Source organism: Cottoperca gobio, chromosome 24 (assembly GCF_900634415.1).
Source record: "Cottoperca gobio chromosome 24, fCotGob3.1, whole genome shotgun sequence".
NCBI classification, from domain to species: domain Eukaryota; kingdom Metazoa; phylum Chordata; class Actinopteri; order Perciformes; family Bovichtidae; genus Cottoperca; species Cottoperca gobio.
The window spans coordinates 9,115,491-9,130,352 of NC_041378.1; the positions used below are offsets into that span (position 1 = coordinate 9,115,491).

The following is a 14,862-nucleotide window of genomic DNA, read 5'->3' on the forward strand; positions in this document are numbered from 1 at the left end:
TTCAAAGAATAGATTCACCCGAATTACATTAAGACATTTTCTTACTTACTTCCTAGTAGTATGTAGAAGGGCTGGGCCATAAAACTATCTCGAATATGTTCTGTTTTCCTCCACCTACAAAAGCACTAGGTGAACAGCCAATATGTCGTAGGCCCTACTCCTAGCTTGCTCCGTCAATTTAAATACTGGGACATGAACTTCGAGTGAGTTTTTTACAATGTTTTAAATGGATGTACATCTTCCTGTAATTGAATCCTTCAGTATGCAGCATGTGGACTTTACATGTGGCTAGCATCATTTAAAACACAAACATTTCCCAGACGCCTGTCAATGTTGTTTTAAGCTATAAACTTGACAGTTGCTACAACAACAAATGACATCTAACTGGAAGTTGAACCAACAAATTAGCCAACAGCTTTGCATATTTCAGTGGTTACACTATAATTATGCAGGACAAATGTATCAGAAGTGAGCCAATAAAGGAAAGGAAAAACATTGACAAAATAATTGTTGTTTCATTTGAGACTATAAATCAAACCTTGCCCACTCATGTTTAACTTAGTAACTGTGATGCATAAGTGCTTTATTGTCTGATAATTTATCCTCCCAATGCCCAGCCCTAGTTGTGCTGCTATGTGGATAATTGTGCTTATTGGGTTTATATTTTAAGACTTTATATTTTCAGATATTTTAGACTTTCTTAAAATGTCTGTATCTTTCACTCTTTGGTTGAACTGGTTCTACGGGGTTCACAAGTAGACAAAGGTTTGTTTTAGGGTTGAAAAGCCTAAAAGTTATTTTTGTGTGTGTAATGTCATGAGGAGCGCTCTGGAACTTCTCTTTACTACCTTTCACTGTCACGCTTTCACTTGTTGATAGTTATTTCAACCGCCGGCTTCGCATATGTATATATATAAACACCATAGTGTTTTTACTATCGAACCTCAGAATGAGAACCAACCACTGTCAACCTCAACATTTCCACAGACCCCATATGGAGAGCGCTGGGAAAACATGGGGAGTTTGTAAAAACAAAGTCCACAATCATTTGAAGGTTTTTGTGTCCTGCGAGCTCCCCCCCCTCCCCCATCCACACCGCATCAGGCTCCTCCCTCGCTGCAGCCGCGGCAGTTGGGGTTGGCTAATTAGGGGGTTGCCACGGGAACGGAATGGCAGCTTAGCCAACGTGTGTAATGACAGGGTGAGGGAAGAGGGCGGGGTCAGATTATAGGCCTGGGAGTATGCTGAGTGGAGCTCAAAAAAGAAAAGAACAAGAAGAAGTAGAGGGGGAGAGAATATGTGAATATGAACATGAAAGATGTAAATAACATAAAGGATGAAACTCTGAAACTATGAGGGTGAATTAATAGTTCAGACGGCGCTAAACAGTGGAGGATTGGTGAGCGCTAGTGTTACAACTGAGATGACAGAGGAGGAAAGAAAATGTAGGAATTGAGGGATTAACTCAAAAGTGTGTGTGTGTGTGTGTGTGTGTGTTGGAGTGTGAGAGAGAGGGAGACTGAGTGAATGACTAAGCATGTATAGCTCAGTGGTTCCCACATAGAAGTTTGTGTACTCTGGCATGCGTATCGTACGCTTCCACTCACAGCTTTCTGTGTGTGTGTGTGTGTGTGTGTGTGTGTGTCTGTGTGAACGTCAGAAAAGGTGTCTCACAGCCCACATTGGAAAGACTCAGCTGGTGGTCACCATGGCAACAAACAGGAAACGGTGTGCAAGTTTTTACGCAGCTAAGCCCGGTCACCCTGACAATTCTCTCTTTCCTCCTGTGTGGCCACTCCATTCTCCAAAAGACAAACATCCAGTTGGACCGCGGCTAAAAGTGGACAAAAGGAGCTCAGAAACTCGAGGAGCTCAGTGTATTTCAGCCTCTTGGTTTGGGGACTTTTTTTTACCACATTATGTGAAGGCTGCAAGTGGGCTCAACAATCTCAACTGTGTCATCATATCGGCTTACACTTGGCAAAACCACCACTGCCCAAAACCACAGTGCAGAGTCCCCAGTTTGCCTCACATTCACACAGCAATTATAATACTCCTCTTTTGTCCAGCTTGTTTTGGTCATACCTAAGATTAAACTCAGTCCTTATTAGCATCAGCTCCATGTAACAAGCCCGCTGTGAGCTGAGAATTTACAGACCTATAAAATCGTATTATTTGGCCCTTACTGGTATACATTTGGCATTCCTCTCAAGTCAGAAATGAGTCACTGGTATTTCAAATAGTGGTGATTCACTCATTCCTCCATTTGGATTCTGCAACAGACTTCTTTGGCATTGTTTTAAACGACTAATGCTGTTGCCAATACTGTTTTGACGCATACTTTCTGTTGCATGAACCAGATGCAGAAGAATACGTCTCTCTGTTGTGTCTCTTTGGATGTTTGCAATCCTTCAGTTGCTAATGTGCAACGCCTTGAGCACAGCTTTTCTTACTTTCTTTGGATCAATGCGTTGAACTGAAACCCATCATGTTTTCCTACTCGATTTTATGTAAGTGGTGTTCAGAGACAGTGTGGCTAACATTAACCACCAACCCAATTCTGGTGAGTTTCTGAAAGCTAAGAGTGCCTATGCTACCACCCACTATGTCAGTTTCTGTGTACAGTTAAGCGGGTAGAAAGGCTATGGTATGCAGTCTGAGCAAAGACTGAAGAGTCTACAGTCATGCCAGCAGCTCAGCTTTGCTTAGGCACAGCTAAATCTCAGAATGCTAACATGTTCACAGTGAAAGTGCTAACATGCTGTTGTGTAGCAAGTATAATACTCATGTTCACGGTTGTAATTTAGCATATTAGCATACTAACCTCTGCTAAATAGCACTTAAAATAAAACTGATGGAATGTTTTAAGTTTTGAAGGTATTTAGATATAAACCCATGTACTACAAATTACAGTTGTTGTCCTGATGGTGGTGTAACATGAAAAGCCTGGAGCTCACCAAAGGTGTTACATGGACATGAATGCCACTACAAAATCTAATATCAATTCATCCAGTAGTTATTCAGACATTTCTCTATGAAACAAAAATGTCAACGCTATGGTGGCGCTAGAGGAAAGGTTCACCGAATCACCGGCAGTCATAAGGATTTATCCACTGGACACCATGTACAAAATCGCATCACAATTCATACAATAGCTGTTGAGATATTTCAGTCTGGACCAAAGTGATGGACTGACGAACAGACCGATTTTGCCTTCCCCAGAGCCTGCTAGCTGCTGGCGTGGCTAAAAACTATTTCTCGTCATAAAACATTTGCAACACCAGTGTCACTCTCCAGCATCTCATCTGAATAACACTTTCTCTCTCTCTCTAGGTATCAGTATTACCTGCAGGTGAAGAAGGAGGTGTTGGACGGACGTCTCCACTGCACAGTAGAGCAGGGGATCAGACTAGCGGGCCTAGCAGTACAAGGTAAGACACACACACACATGCACGAACAAACATCTCATGTGAATAATCTACCAGAGGGAGACAGGCAGCACAAGAGAGAAAGAGTTAGCACAAACTCACACTTTCTCAGGTCATCTTGACTTCACTACCTAATATGGCTGCATACCACTGGAAGAGCCCAGTCCACTTGAGTTCCTATGGTATCAGTCAACACACACGCACACGCACACGCACACAAACACACACACACACACACACATACACACACACACACACACACACACACACACACACACACACACACACACACACACACACACACACACACACACACACACCATCTCCTCTGTCTTGTTCCTGGGTGCTGTCTGTGTTTCAGGGAGAATGTAAACAGACAGTTAGCTTATCGCTAGTTCCAAGGTTAGCTTTAGTAGCATCAGGAAGACCCTTATCTGACGGGAGTGGAGGATCCTCTGCTACACCTCCTTTTGTCCGACAGACAGCAGAACAGTACTTAGGATGCACTCACAGGCCCTATCTGGAAATGTTATGGATAGGGTGTGCAGGTGGGAACATTACTGGTGTGCTGTAGACATTTATTTTTGTAACACTTAACAATAAGGTGCACAAATTCTTGAGTAGATACAAGGAACAAGTCACTCTGTAACTGATTAGTTAGCTAGTTAAGCTACTTGTTAGCATAATTAACTAACAAGCAGCTTAACTAGCTTACTAATCAGCTACTTGTTAGCTAATTAAGCTAACAAGTAGCTTGTGGATACTCTGAATCAAAGACTATTAGCCAAAGCAGAAAAATTCTATTATTTTTTCTTCCCTAATGTGGCCACTGTCTCCATTTCTTTCCTAAGAATTTTATATAACGCTCCAAAAACTTGGAAAAATAAAAGCATTGACCTACATTAAAAAGAAAACAAATGGGGCAACATTTTTACTACTTATCAATTTAACGGTTAACAGTTTTAAGATCAAAATATGTTACTTAGATCAAATTTTTACTGGTGAAATAAAGGGCAATTGTATAACTTTATGGAGAAAAATAAATAACCTCCCGACATTCTTGTGTTAGCATCTTTGGCCCAAACATTTCCTTAGGAATGAATAAGGTTTAACCATATCTTATGAACTACGTAGATACAACCTTTAAGATGAAGGCCAAAAAAACATATATATATATATATATAGTCTATATATATATATAGTCTATATATATATATATATATATATATATATATATATATATATATATGTATATAGACTATATATAGCCTATAGGCCTATATATATATATAACCACAACAAAAGACAATACATTCCAGGTAATGTCATTTTGTAAGTGTTCATTTATAAACATGAAAATGGGCTCACATTGGGGTTTTTCTTAACCTAAAATATGATAAATGTGTTTGTATTTTCTAGCTGATTTTGGAGACTTCACTCAGTTCATGTCTCAGGACTTTCTCAGGGAGTACGTGCTCTTCCCAGTGGTGAGTCCTCAAACCTTCACTGTTAAAATATATGCGTATGTCTCTGTGTGTCTCTGTGTGTTGCCTGAAGGCACACATTCTTGTGTCACATGTGTTCCTCCTCCCTCTGCATACCTGATTGACAGGGCAGAACATAGAAAACAAATGAGCAAGAGTAAGATAAAGATCTAGTAGATACCAATTACATTAATGGAACACTATGTTACATTGCCAGCTACCTGTTGTTCATTGCTACACCATTGACTACAGTTTAGCTGCAAAACTGTTAGACAGGGTAGAGAAAGAGAGTGACCGACTTTTTCTTTACCTTGCCATCTCTCTGTCATTAAACCTCCACCACCTGTTGCTTCTCTTACCTTTTATTTGGCTTTTCACCTCCTCTATATCTTGTTTGCTGACTCACTTGTTTCTCTCTCTCTCTCTCTCTCTCTCTCTCTCTCTCTCTCTCTCTCTCTCTCTCTCTCTCTCTCTCTCTCTCTCTCTCTCTCTCTCTCTCAGAACTGGCCTAATGGAGACGAGGTGCTGGAGGAGTGGACCCAGAAAGTCGCTAAAGAGCACAAGAGTCGCTGGTACAGCTTTATTTTTTATAGTGTTTGTACATGTGCGCACATGTGAAAAAGAGTGAGGAAAAAGAGTTACAGACAATAAGTTAATTTGCAAAGTACCAGGTGTTAACATTGTCTGTACTTTCCAGTCGAATGCAGACCGCTGAAGCAGAGCTGCTGTACATCAAGGAGGTTGAAAAACTGGACGGCTTTGGGCAGGAGAGCTTTCCTGCCAAGGTAGATAAATAACATATCACCCCCAGGCTCCTACACAGACACACACACCTCTGCAGAGTGCCAATTCCTTTGATTTTAAGAAGACTTCACTTGTCCTTATGATGTTCAACCCTCTTCCACAGGACAACTACACCAACGATATTTTCATTGGTGTGTCCTTCATCGGGGTGTTTGTCAAACACAGAAATGGCAGATCCATCATGCTCCACAAGTAAGCCCCCCACCCTCTGTCAAATGTATCTATAATATAAATGAATGAATATGCAATAAATATTGTGAATTTTGTGTGGGAATATTCAATCCTTGTGTGCATTTGTTTGTGTTTCCGTGTGTGACAGGTGGAAGGACATCGGTACCATTGCGCACAACAAGTCAGCCATCACAGTGGAGATAACAAGCAGAGACGACACCATCATTTTTCACATGGTGAGTGTTGTGTCTGCAGGGGGTCTCAGTACACACACACACACACACACACACACACACACACACACACACACACACACACACACACACACACACACACACACACACACACACACACACTTTATACAAGGTTTTCTAGTGGAAAGTTAAACAAAAAGCACAAACACATTCCGAGATATCGTTGCACGCAGAAAATACAGGGTCTTGATTTTCTATAAATACAACCGCTATGTTAATTTAAAAATATTAATGTTTTTCTCTCTCTCTGTGCTTGTATCTGCAGGAGGATATGGAAATGGCCAAGTACATCGCTCGTCTTTTCACGGCCAGACACAAATTCTACAAACAGAACAAGATCTGCGCAGAGTGAGTGCCGAGGCCAGCTGAAGGCCGTTACACTTATACATCCAGTATTATCTGTCATTTAATGTTTAAAATAGAGCTCACCAACCTTTTTGAAGGTTATGTAAAAAAACTAAACAAATTGTATAATCTTGAACTGGTGATACAGAGTTTGTGAATCATCTGCTACATTTGTGTCTCTTTAGGCCTACTCACTCACCTGCACCAATCAGGAGAAGACCCACCTGGACCCACCGCCTGTCTTTGGTACTGTCAATAGCATTTGACTTGCTTTGATGTGGTTCATTATCATTGGTTATTGCTTAGTGACACAATGTATAAATGAGACCAGAAGTCAGGGGACAGATGGACAATTTGGGAGTGAAGACAGAAATGGCTGTGGTTAGAGATTTGACCCTGCTCTCCCACTCAGGGCAGCACTTAATTGTGCAATGGAGCCTTGGTTTTAACATGCGTTGGTGGTGTGGTGGGTGTTGCTGGAAAGTTTGCAAGGGTGTTGCTTGGTCTGATTTCCGGTACGACAATGAAAGCAGTGATTTGTGCGTCTCCCTCCCTGCTGGCCAGACAATGGCTAGGCTAAATGCGGCACAATAGCTTGTTCAGTCAATCCTCTCGAGTGCTCCGTTGTCTGTCTGGAGAACCGCAGGCATTGGCGAATGACAACTCCACAGCCCTAGATTAGATCTGTCACCTGTACTGTTAGGAAAGATTGAAATGTAATTTATTTAACGGCTGTTTCAATAAGTGCAGATCATGATAATGTGCATAACTTAATGGAGTATAAAAATTAATTGCTTCTTCTTAATTGCCTATAATGTGTTTCTTCATTCAGCCGCGGCCCCAGTCTTGTAACTTCCAGTCGATGCATTCTCAGTATGGAGAGCATTATCAGGACACACAGAGCTCTCAAGGTATGTGTCACACACACACACACACACACACACACACACACACACACACACACACACACACACACACACACACACACACACACACACACACACACACAAACACATTTAGAGTAGGCTTCAGTCCCTCCAGCTCACTGCTTTGACCACAGTGTGATTTTAACCTCCCTGATGAGTGAAGCACTCGTATGGAGCTAATTGTGTCTTTCCCATCAGGCGCGTGACTCACAGGCCATTTATATTTTAACAATCTCCCAGCCAATTAGAGCCCAATGTTTGGGGTGCAGAGCAGTGACCTCATTTTGTTATTCACTCTTTCATTGACTTGTTCACACACTCTGCCGGCCTTATAATCCGAAGAGCTTCACTCATGTCGGCTTGACAGTAAAACAGAGAGAGTGGAAAAACATTCTGGGTGTGCTACTATGCGTGGGTGTGAGATCATTCTGTAGTGTGACCTCAGGCATCACACTCGAGATTATGTATGTCTGCCTGCTTGTGGGCTTGAGATAGTTTCACATGATAGAATGCTTTATTTGTCGAGTAAAGAGGAATGACATGCATACCACTGTCTCCTTCATTACGGTGGGAAGAAAATATTCCGCTCTAAGTAGGTTAACTACTGGGAGGACATTTTTAGAATTTCTTCAAAGGTGGTTGGTGCAAACAGTGATCATGTTTTGCCACATCAAAAACACCTTGAGATTGAATACACCCAAACCACCTTCAGTACTCTCAACTTTGGAAGAATCAGGTTTGCTCTTGAGAATTTTAGGAAAATTTGGTTCATATCCTATAATTTTATTTCTGATTTAATTGAACTCATTTATTTAATTGATTTTCTTTGTTTGGTCATCTTGAACACTCTTCACTGTGTTTACTATGTGTTTTTGTGGGGCCATCATAATCTGTATTCTGATGTACTTGCTTTATTTAATGGAAAATTGAAGCAAACAACTCTACTAACCTATCTACTACCTTCCTCTTTTGATCTTTAGACAGTATCTTCCATGACGAAGCCTACTACAAGTCAGAGACTAGTCTGGACCGCTGCCCAGCGGACTTTCCCTTCCGTAACGGTACCGTGCCCAATGGCAGTATGTACAGCAGTCCCAGCCTGAGCTCCCTCAATCACTCCCAGACCTTCGTCCCGCCCTCACCTATGTCCTCCAACCTCAGCATCCCCGGCAGCGAGCTCATGCGCCCTGACTACATCCCCAGCCACCGCCACAGCGCCATCATTGCTCCGTCCTACCGGCCCACGCCTGAGTATGATGCTGTCATGCGGCAGAAGCGTTGCATGCTCCCTGCTCACCATGACCTCCACAGCCAATCGCTGCGAAGTCTGAACATCAGTAATGCTTGTGCTTACCGCCAGCCTGAGGCTCTGGTGTATAGCCAGCCAGAGATGAGGGCCGTGGGCCCTTATCATGGCCTGGGGCCCAATCAATCTTACACACCACAGGTACAGTAGAGGTGGATGCTCTGTCTTTGATTTTGTTGAATTTCTTGCTCTTGTCTACGTCTCACACTGCTTTTTCTATGAATGTTCGCTTTGCAGATCAGCTACAGTAAGCCAGTATCCCACGGCCCTCATCAGGGAGGACCAGCCAACAGCCAGGGCCCCTGTCATTCTCCCTGCGTTAATGGAGGTGGAGGCAGTGGCGGGGGTGGAGGTGTAGGAAGCTCCATCTCTCACACTGTCAGCACACCTGAACTGGCGAATACCAAACAACAGGGGAACAATGCAGGAAGCTATGCAGCTACAGCTAACGTGCTGAGAAACCACATGTCGCGCCCTCCTCCACCTTACCCTTCCAGCTCCTTCCGCCCGGCCACCAGCACCCCGGACCTGGCCAGCCACCGTCACCGCTGCATCGGGGGCAGCAGTCCAGAGCTGGTAACCCGCATGGTTCAGCTGTCGGTCAAGACCTTCCAACCGGACAGCTCGGCCGTGGTGCACCAGTCCCTGCAGGAGGTTAGTGAACCTTTAACTGCAGCTGCTAAGCACCGCTCCACCCTGGGCAAGAGACACAGCATGGAGGTGATCAGCAGCATGAGAGGAGGTGGAGGAGGAGGGATGGAGGGCATAGTGATGAAGAGCATAAATGCTCCTCTTCATCGGAGAAATACTCTCAGAGAACATGTGATGCCACCTCAGCCTCAGTCCATCCCTCAGTCCCAGCCCCAAACCCCTCAGCCACAACCCCAGCCACAGCCTCAGCAACCACAGGAGTTGCCAATGCAGATGCCTGCTCAGAAAGCATCTGAGGCTTCTGTAGCACCACCTGAACCTGTGGCCTACCAGCATCAAAAGACTCTCTCCAATGCTACCATGCTCATACACAGTAGTGAGAGTGAAGAAGAGGAGGAGGAGGAAGACGAGAGCCCTGTGTTGGATGTTCAAATTCCAGGTCTCAATGAGGGCATCAGCGCTCAGCTCCAGGCTGCTCTGGCCAAACTGCCCAACAAACCCCCTCCAGAGTACCCTGGTCCTCCTAGACCTCCTAGCAATGCTCAAATCCGCACCCACAACCACACTCACCACCACAACCACAATCAAGGACCGCAAAGCAACCAGGGACAAATGGACCCAAACCAAGCCCAGGGACGGGCACTCAAAGCTGGGCAGAGCCCAGGTGGTTGCGGACCTGGAGGTGGTGGTGGTGCAGGTGCTGGTGGGACACGAGGGGACCAGGGTGGGGTGAATGGGGGGGTTTTAGGTCCATCTATTTCAGAACCGGACTTGACCAGCGTGAAGGAGAGGGTGCGCAAGGAGCCGGTCAAAGAGAGGCCGGTATCAGAGATGTTCTCCTTAGAAGACAGCATCGTGGAGAGGGAAATCGCTCAGAGGGTAAGACAACCATCCTTGCTGTTTGGAGTTGTATCCTCATGATTGTTTGCACTTATTGTTGGTCGTTTTGGACAAGAGCGTCAGCTAAATGTAATATAATGTAATTCTTAATTCAGTGCCTTGACAGCATTTATTTATTGCTAGTGCCAACATATCTTTTAATAATACTTCCTATTTATCAGTACTGAAATGTTAAATTGATTAATTGATTGACAGCAATGTTGACAATCATTTATAATCCAAAACCAGCAACTTTTCAGATGTGAAGATGAGCTGCTTTTCTCTGTGTTATATGATTTTAGATTGTATACTTTTGCTACAGTGAATGATTTTGGGTTTTGGAGTAAATTTGAAGATGTCTGTTTGAGCTCAGAGAAATTCATTTATTGATAAAATCCATGCAAATGTATTACAGTGTATCGGCATGATTTGTATTAATCAGCACAAATATAGCATCAATAACAGGTTTGATCATGTCGTTGTATATTAGCGATGTAGACGGGATTGGTATGTAACCAAGCTTTAAACAAGATGTCAGCTCTTGACATTTAAAAGTCATTCAACAGAAACTTCAATGCAGCACATCATCCTGTACTGGACAAAATAAAGCACCGCCATATTGGTACAGATTCAAGTATTTCAGTCTGTTGTTTGCTAGCTTTTTTCATAGCTCCTGATTAGCAGTAATCCGGGGTTCAGCACCTGAGAGAGTAGCACTAGGCTCTGAGTCCCCCCAGGCAGCTAAAACCCTTATAAATCCCTCAGATTACTCTTTGGGTTGGGTGTTCTTGTTCATGTTGGCTCCCTGTTAGGGCACAAACATTTGACACAGCAGCAGAGTCCAGGTATAAATTAAATCGTATAATCGCCTCACTTAGTTGTGATAAACCTCTCTGTTCAAGAGTGGACTGGGTGTGGCCGACTGTTTATGGTGTGAGTCAAAAACATTTCCAAAATATTTTACTTTGATCCAAAAGTCCAAAGCTGTTATCCCTCAGCTGGTTTATCTCATACCTAGACGACACCCCTGGTGACCCCCAAGCTGTTGTTTTGACTGTCCCATAGGGAATGAAGGAGGTGGAGCTGTCCTGGAGGTTTAATAGCATCAGAGATTAGGAGAGGTAATCCTTGGAGGAAGGAGGGATCGTGCAATGTGGGTCAGAGTTTGGCTAGCGTGGTAGAGAAGGAAAAAAAGACAGAGGGTGACAGAGGGAGCGTGTGTTCTGTAGAGAAAAGGAGGCTGAAAAGGTAGGTGGGAATAAACAAAGAAGAAGAATGAGAAATATGTGAAGGAGCACAAAACAAGGATGAAAGCGTCAAAAGGAGTCGAGGGCGAAGTGAGGCGGATAAGAAGCTGCGAGTTTACTCTTAATGGGCTTTACACTCAGGGCTTGTTACTTCACACCTTTGGACAGAATACAAGGGGATTGGTACGGCATGGTTTGCCCTACAAACAGGACACACACATACACACACTCACGTCAAATTCTCCCCACCCACTTCTACGCTCTTACACGTGCACGCTCACAGATTTGAGGCTAGCGCAGGTCGATCAGTTTTGCAATGCTGCCGGTACCTGTAACCATGACACCAGGACTTTCCTCTCTCTTGAAGACGCTGGAACGACAGAAGATGTCCGTGGACTCCATGAAGAGGCCGCTGATGATGGCCGCCCTCAACGGTCTCTACGTGGCCCGAATGCCAGTCCCAGAGAGCCCTGCGGAAGATGGTGGCAAGGCAGCTACCGACGAACGGGTAAGATGTTTGCTCTTAATATACCAAATATAAGCTGCTTGAGATTTTAAGATTTCATGTCTTGAACTGTGTATGCGGAAGTATTTTTGAAAGATCTAGTGAATATGTGAATGTGTGTGTGTATGTGCTGTCTTTAAAAAGTCATGGTGCTGTGATTGAAATAATTACATTTTATTTTGGTGCTACTACATGACAGTAGGTGTTTTACTCTGCCAAACCTTCTGGGATGCATTATAGTGTGAAAATTGTAGGTTTATTATTGTCATTTTATGACCGTAGATTAAAAAAACAATCTCTTTGGAGCTATTTTTTTTACTCCCAGCTGCTTATAACCAAACCCTTTTAGACTGAAAATATAATCACACCACAATTATACAACTGTTGCTATTCTGGATTAAGAGTCTTTTCATTCAGTTAGAGAATTCAAAAAACATCCAATCCCAAATTTAACTCAAAACAAATGTTCTTTTTATGATTGAAGGATTTATGTCGGATCTTTCTAACTTACAGGTTCCTCACCTGCTGGCAGTGATAAAGATTGTCGCTCTAAAACTCGTCGACAGTCTCTTATAATCACACTAGTTAATGCATTCAGTTTCCCAAATACTGTCTGTTGGTTCCCTTTTGAGTTTCGAGGTGTGAAACCCAGCCTTTGTCCCGACTGTTGCTAAGCTAACGGGGGCAAGCCCTAAGTGGGCTGTGGAACGCGTGGCATGGTGGTGCTTATCGCCTCTAGGCCCGTTGGTATGTTAAGAATGTGACCCGAGAGAGCGAGCGAACCACACAGAAAGAGTGATAGAAAGAGAGTGAGAGACTGAGACGCTGCCCTCTCAAACATGACTGGACTAATAAACATGTACCCCCATCAGGATGAATAGCACTACTGCATATCCTGCTCTTTTACAGCTGTGTTGATGCATTATACATGCTTTGAGTTCTTTGATTTTGAAGTCAGTGGGTGGTGATGAGAGTTAAGAAATGTGGACGTATATTATAATGAGATTTCTGGATTCTTCTGGTCTGAATAGTCTTCGGTATGGTGGAATGTAAACGAATAAAAGCCCCTTGGGAACTGAAAGAGAAACCTCTGAATGATGTGAATGACGAACACCCCCTCATCTCTCTTTCTTTTTCTCTCTGTCTGTCCAGTGTAAGACCTTGGAGTTGAAGCTGGAAGAGGAGCGAGTCTTCACTGAGTATGAGCAGGTGCCCAAGAAGAGGACAGACTGTGTTCTCACCACAGCAACTCTGCCCGAAAACACAGAGCGCAACCGTTTCCGTGACGTCGTTCCGTACGAGGAGAATCGGGTCGAGCTTGTACCAAACAAGGAGAACAACACGGGCTACATCAATGCCTCGCATATCAAGGTGCGCTCGAGGGGTCAAGGGTAAAAAGGAATTTTAGGGATGATTATAGCACCTACCTTTCTATTATCCAGGCTTTTATCTGTTGTTAAAACATTCCAGTATCTTTGGTTTATGTTGTATCTATCTATGAAAACCATGTAAACTTTTTCAGGAGCCTGTGTGACAATATATTTTTCAGGAAAATGGTTTATTTAGCTTAGGTAGCTAAATCCATAAAGGAAAACCTGATCTTTCTGTTTTATTTGAAACATTCAAAATCACCAAAATTGGAAATACATGGTTTTTAATTGTACATTGGAAATATACATGATATATTAAGCAGGTTTCCATTCAAATGTTGCCCAAAGGTTAAAATCGTCAAAAGAAAGGCAAATCAATTAGCGTGTCCATCAACTACTGTTATGCAAATATTCATTGATAAACAGTTGGTGGTGCTATAATGGTGCCATTATACCATTGCAGAGGAAAAGAGCACAACAAGATGATGTAATCAAACCGGTAACCGTCAAACCTCAAACGCAATTTGATAAGCAAAGTAGATGGCATTTGTATTTGATTTTATTAGCTTCACAAAGATCTGAAGTTTCACATGCTTCATGATGTATTCACCAAGTCTGCTTCCATTGACAGTTGCCACATTTAGCTTTTATCGATACACCATACATACGTGTAAATCTAATATTTGCATAAAAAGTGTATAGAAACGCACCTATAGAAAGATAACATCATACATGTGTACTGTGTCATGACTGGATTTTAAATCAGACTTTCGGTTTTCAGTATTCATCATTATAGAGGAAAAGAATGATATTGACGGCTAAAACAGCCAAATTAAGTAATAGAATATTTCACAAAGTGTTTTATAGGTTTCAAGTTTATGTGTTTAGCTCAACTTAACCACAGCTACAGTCTCAAAGTGTTACGCAAACACCCACATCAGATACCATAAATTAAAACACAGAGCACAAACTCGACACATTCAGCTCTCCGCTCGACTTTGTTGTGGTCATTCCTAAGCAGCCAATGGCTTGGTGAAAAGGATGAAAGGCAGCTGTTGAAGGCTGTTTGGGCCTTTAAGCTCGCAGATCTCGTGGAATTCCCAAAGAATGTGGTCCAAACTCCAAACCCTCTTAAGTCAACCTGAGCTGCTCTCACTAGCCCTCTATTCATGCTTAGTTGCAAACAGTGTGTGCGCACAAGCTCGTGTGTCTGCATGACTTTGCATTTCACCAGGGCAGCACTGAATCGCTGCCTATCACGGTGTAACCCTCTTACTTCCCCCCGTCGTTTAAGGTAGCTGCCGCAGAACAAAAGGCCTTGTTTATTCCCCATCCATCTCTTAATACAGTGTTTACAGTCACAAGGTGACCTGAGGAATTAGCTGGGACAGGCTCATTATGTAATGGCACTCTGTGGTCGGGGTGTATTGAAGATGGGAAGTTTTTCAGTGCTGCGTGTGGCCTTGTGATTATTAATGAGGGAAAACAAAAG

The 14,862-nt window shown here is 43.1% G+C and overlaps 1 protein-coding gene across 2 annotated transcripts in view; it reads left to right on the forward strand.

Annotated features, from left to right (window-relative positions):
* Positions 1 to 14,862, forward strand: part of LOC115029000 (tyrosine-protein phosphatase non-receptor type 14-like) — a 37,208-nt gene that overhangs the window by 18,441 nt on the left and 3,905 nt on the right. For both annotated transcript variants that reach the window (XM_029462997.1, XM_029462998.1), the window contains exons 4-16: positions 3,334 to 3,431; positions 4,848 to 4,915; positions 5,414 to 5,484; positions 5,610 to 5,697; positions 5,820 to 5,908; positions 6,036 to 6,123; positions 6,407 to 6,489; positions 6,672 to 6,732; positions 7,319 to 7,397; positions 8,393 to 8,859; positions 8,956 to 10,248; positions 11,863 to 12,003; positions 13,153 to 13,371. In XM_029462997.1, coding sequence (XP_029318857.1) covers positions 3,334 to 3,431; positions 4,848 to 4,915; positions 5,414 to 5,484; positions 5,610 to 5,697; positions 5,820 to 5,908; positions 6,036 to 6,123; positions 6,407 to 6,489; positions 6,672 to 6,732; positions 7,319 to 7,397; positions 8,393 to 8,859; positions 8,956 to 10,248; positions 11,863 to 12,003; positions 13,153 to 13,371 — 2,845 coding nt within the window. The remainder of the gene's footprint in view (positions 1 to 3,333; positions 3,432 to 4,847; positions 4,916 to 5,413; positions 5,485 to 5,609; positions 5,698 to 5,819; positions 5,909 to 6,035; positions 6,124 to 6,406; positions 6,490 to 6,671; positions 6,733 to 7,318; positions 7,398 to 8,392; positions 8,860 to 8,955; positions 10,249 to 11,862; positions 12,004 to 13,152; positions 13,372 to 14,862) is intronic.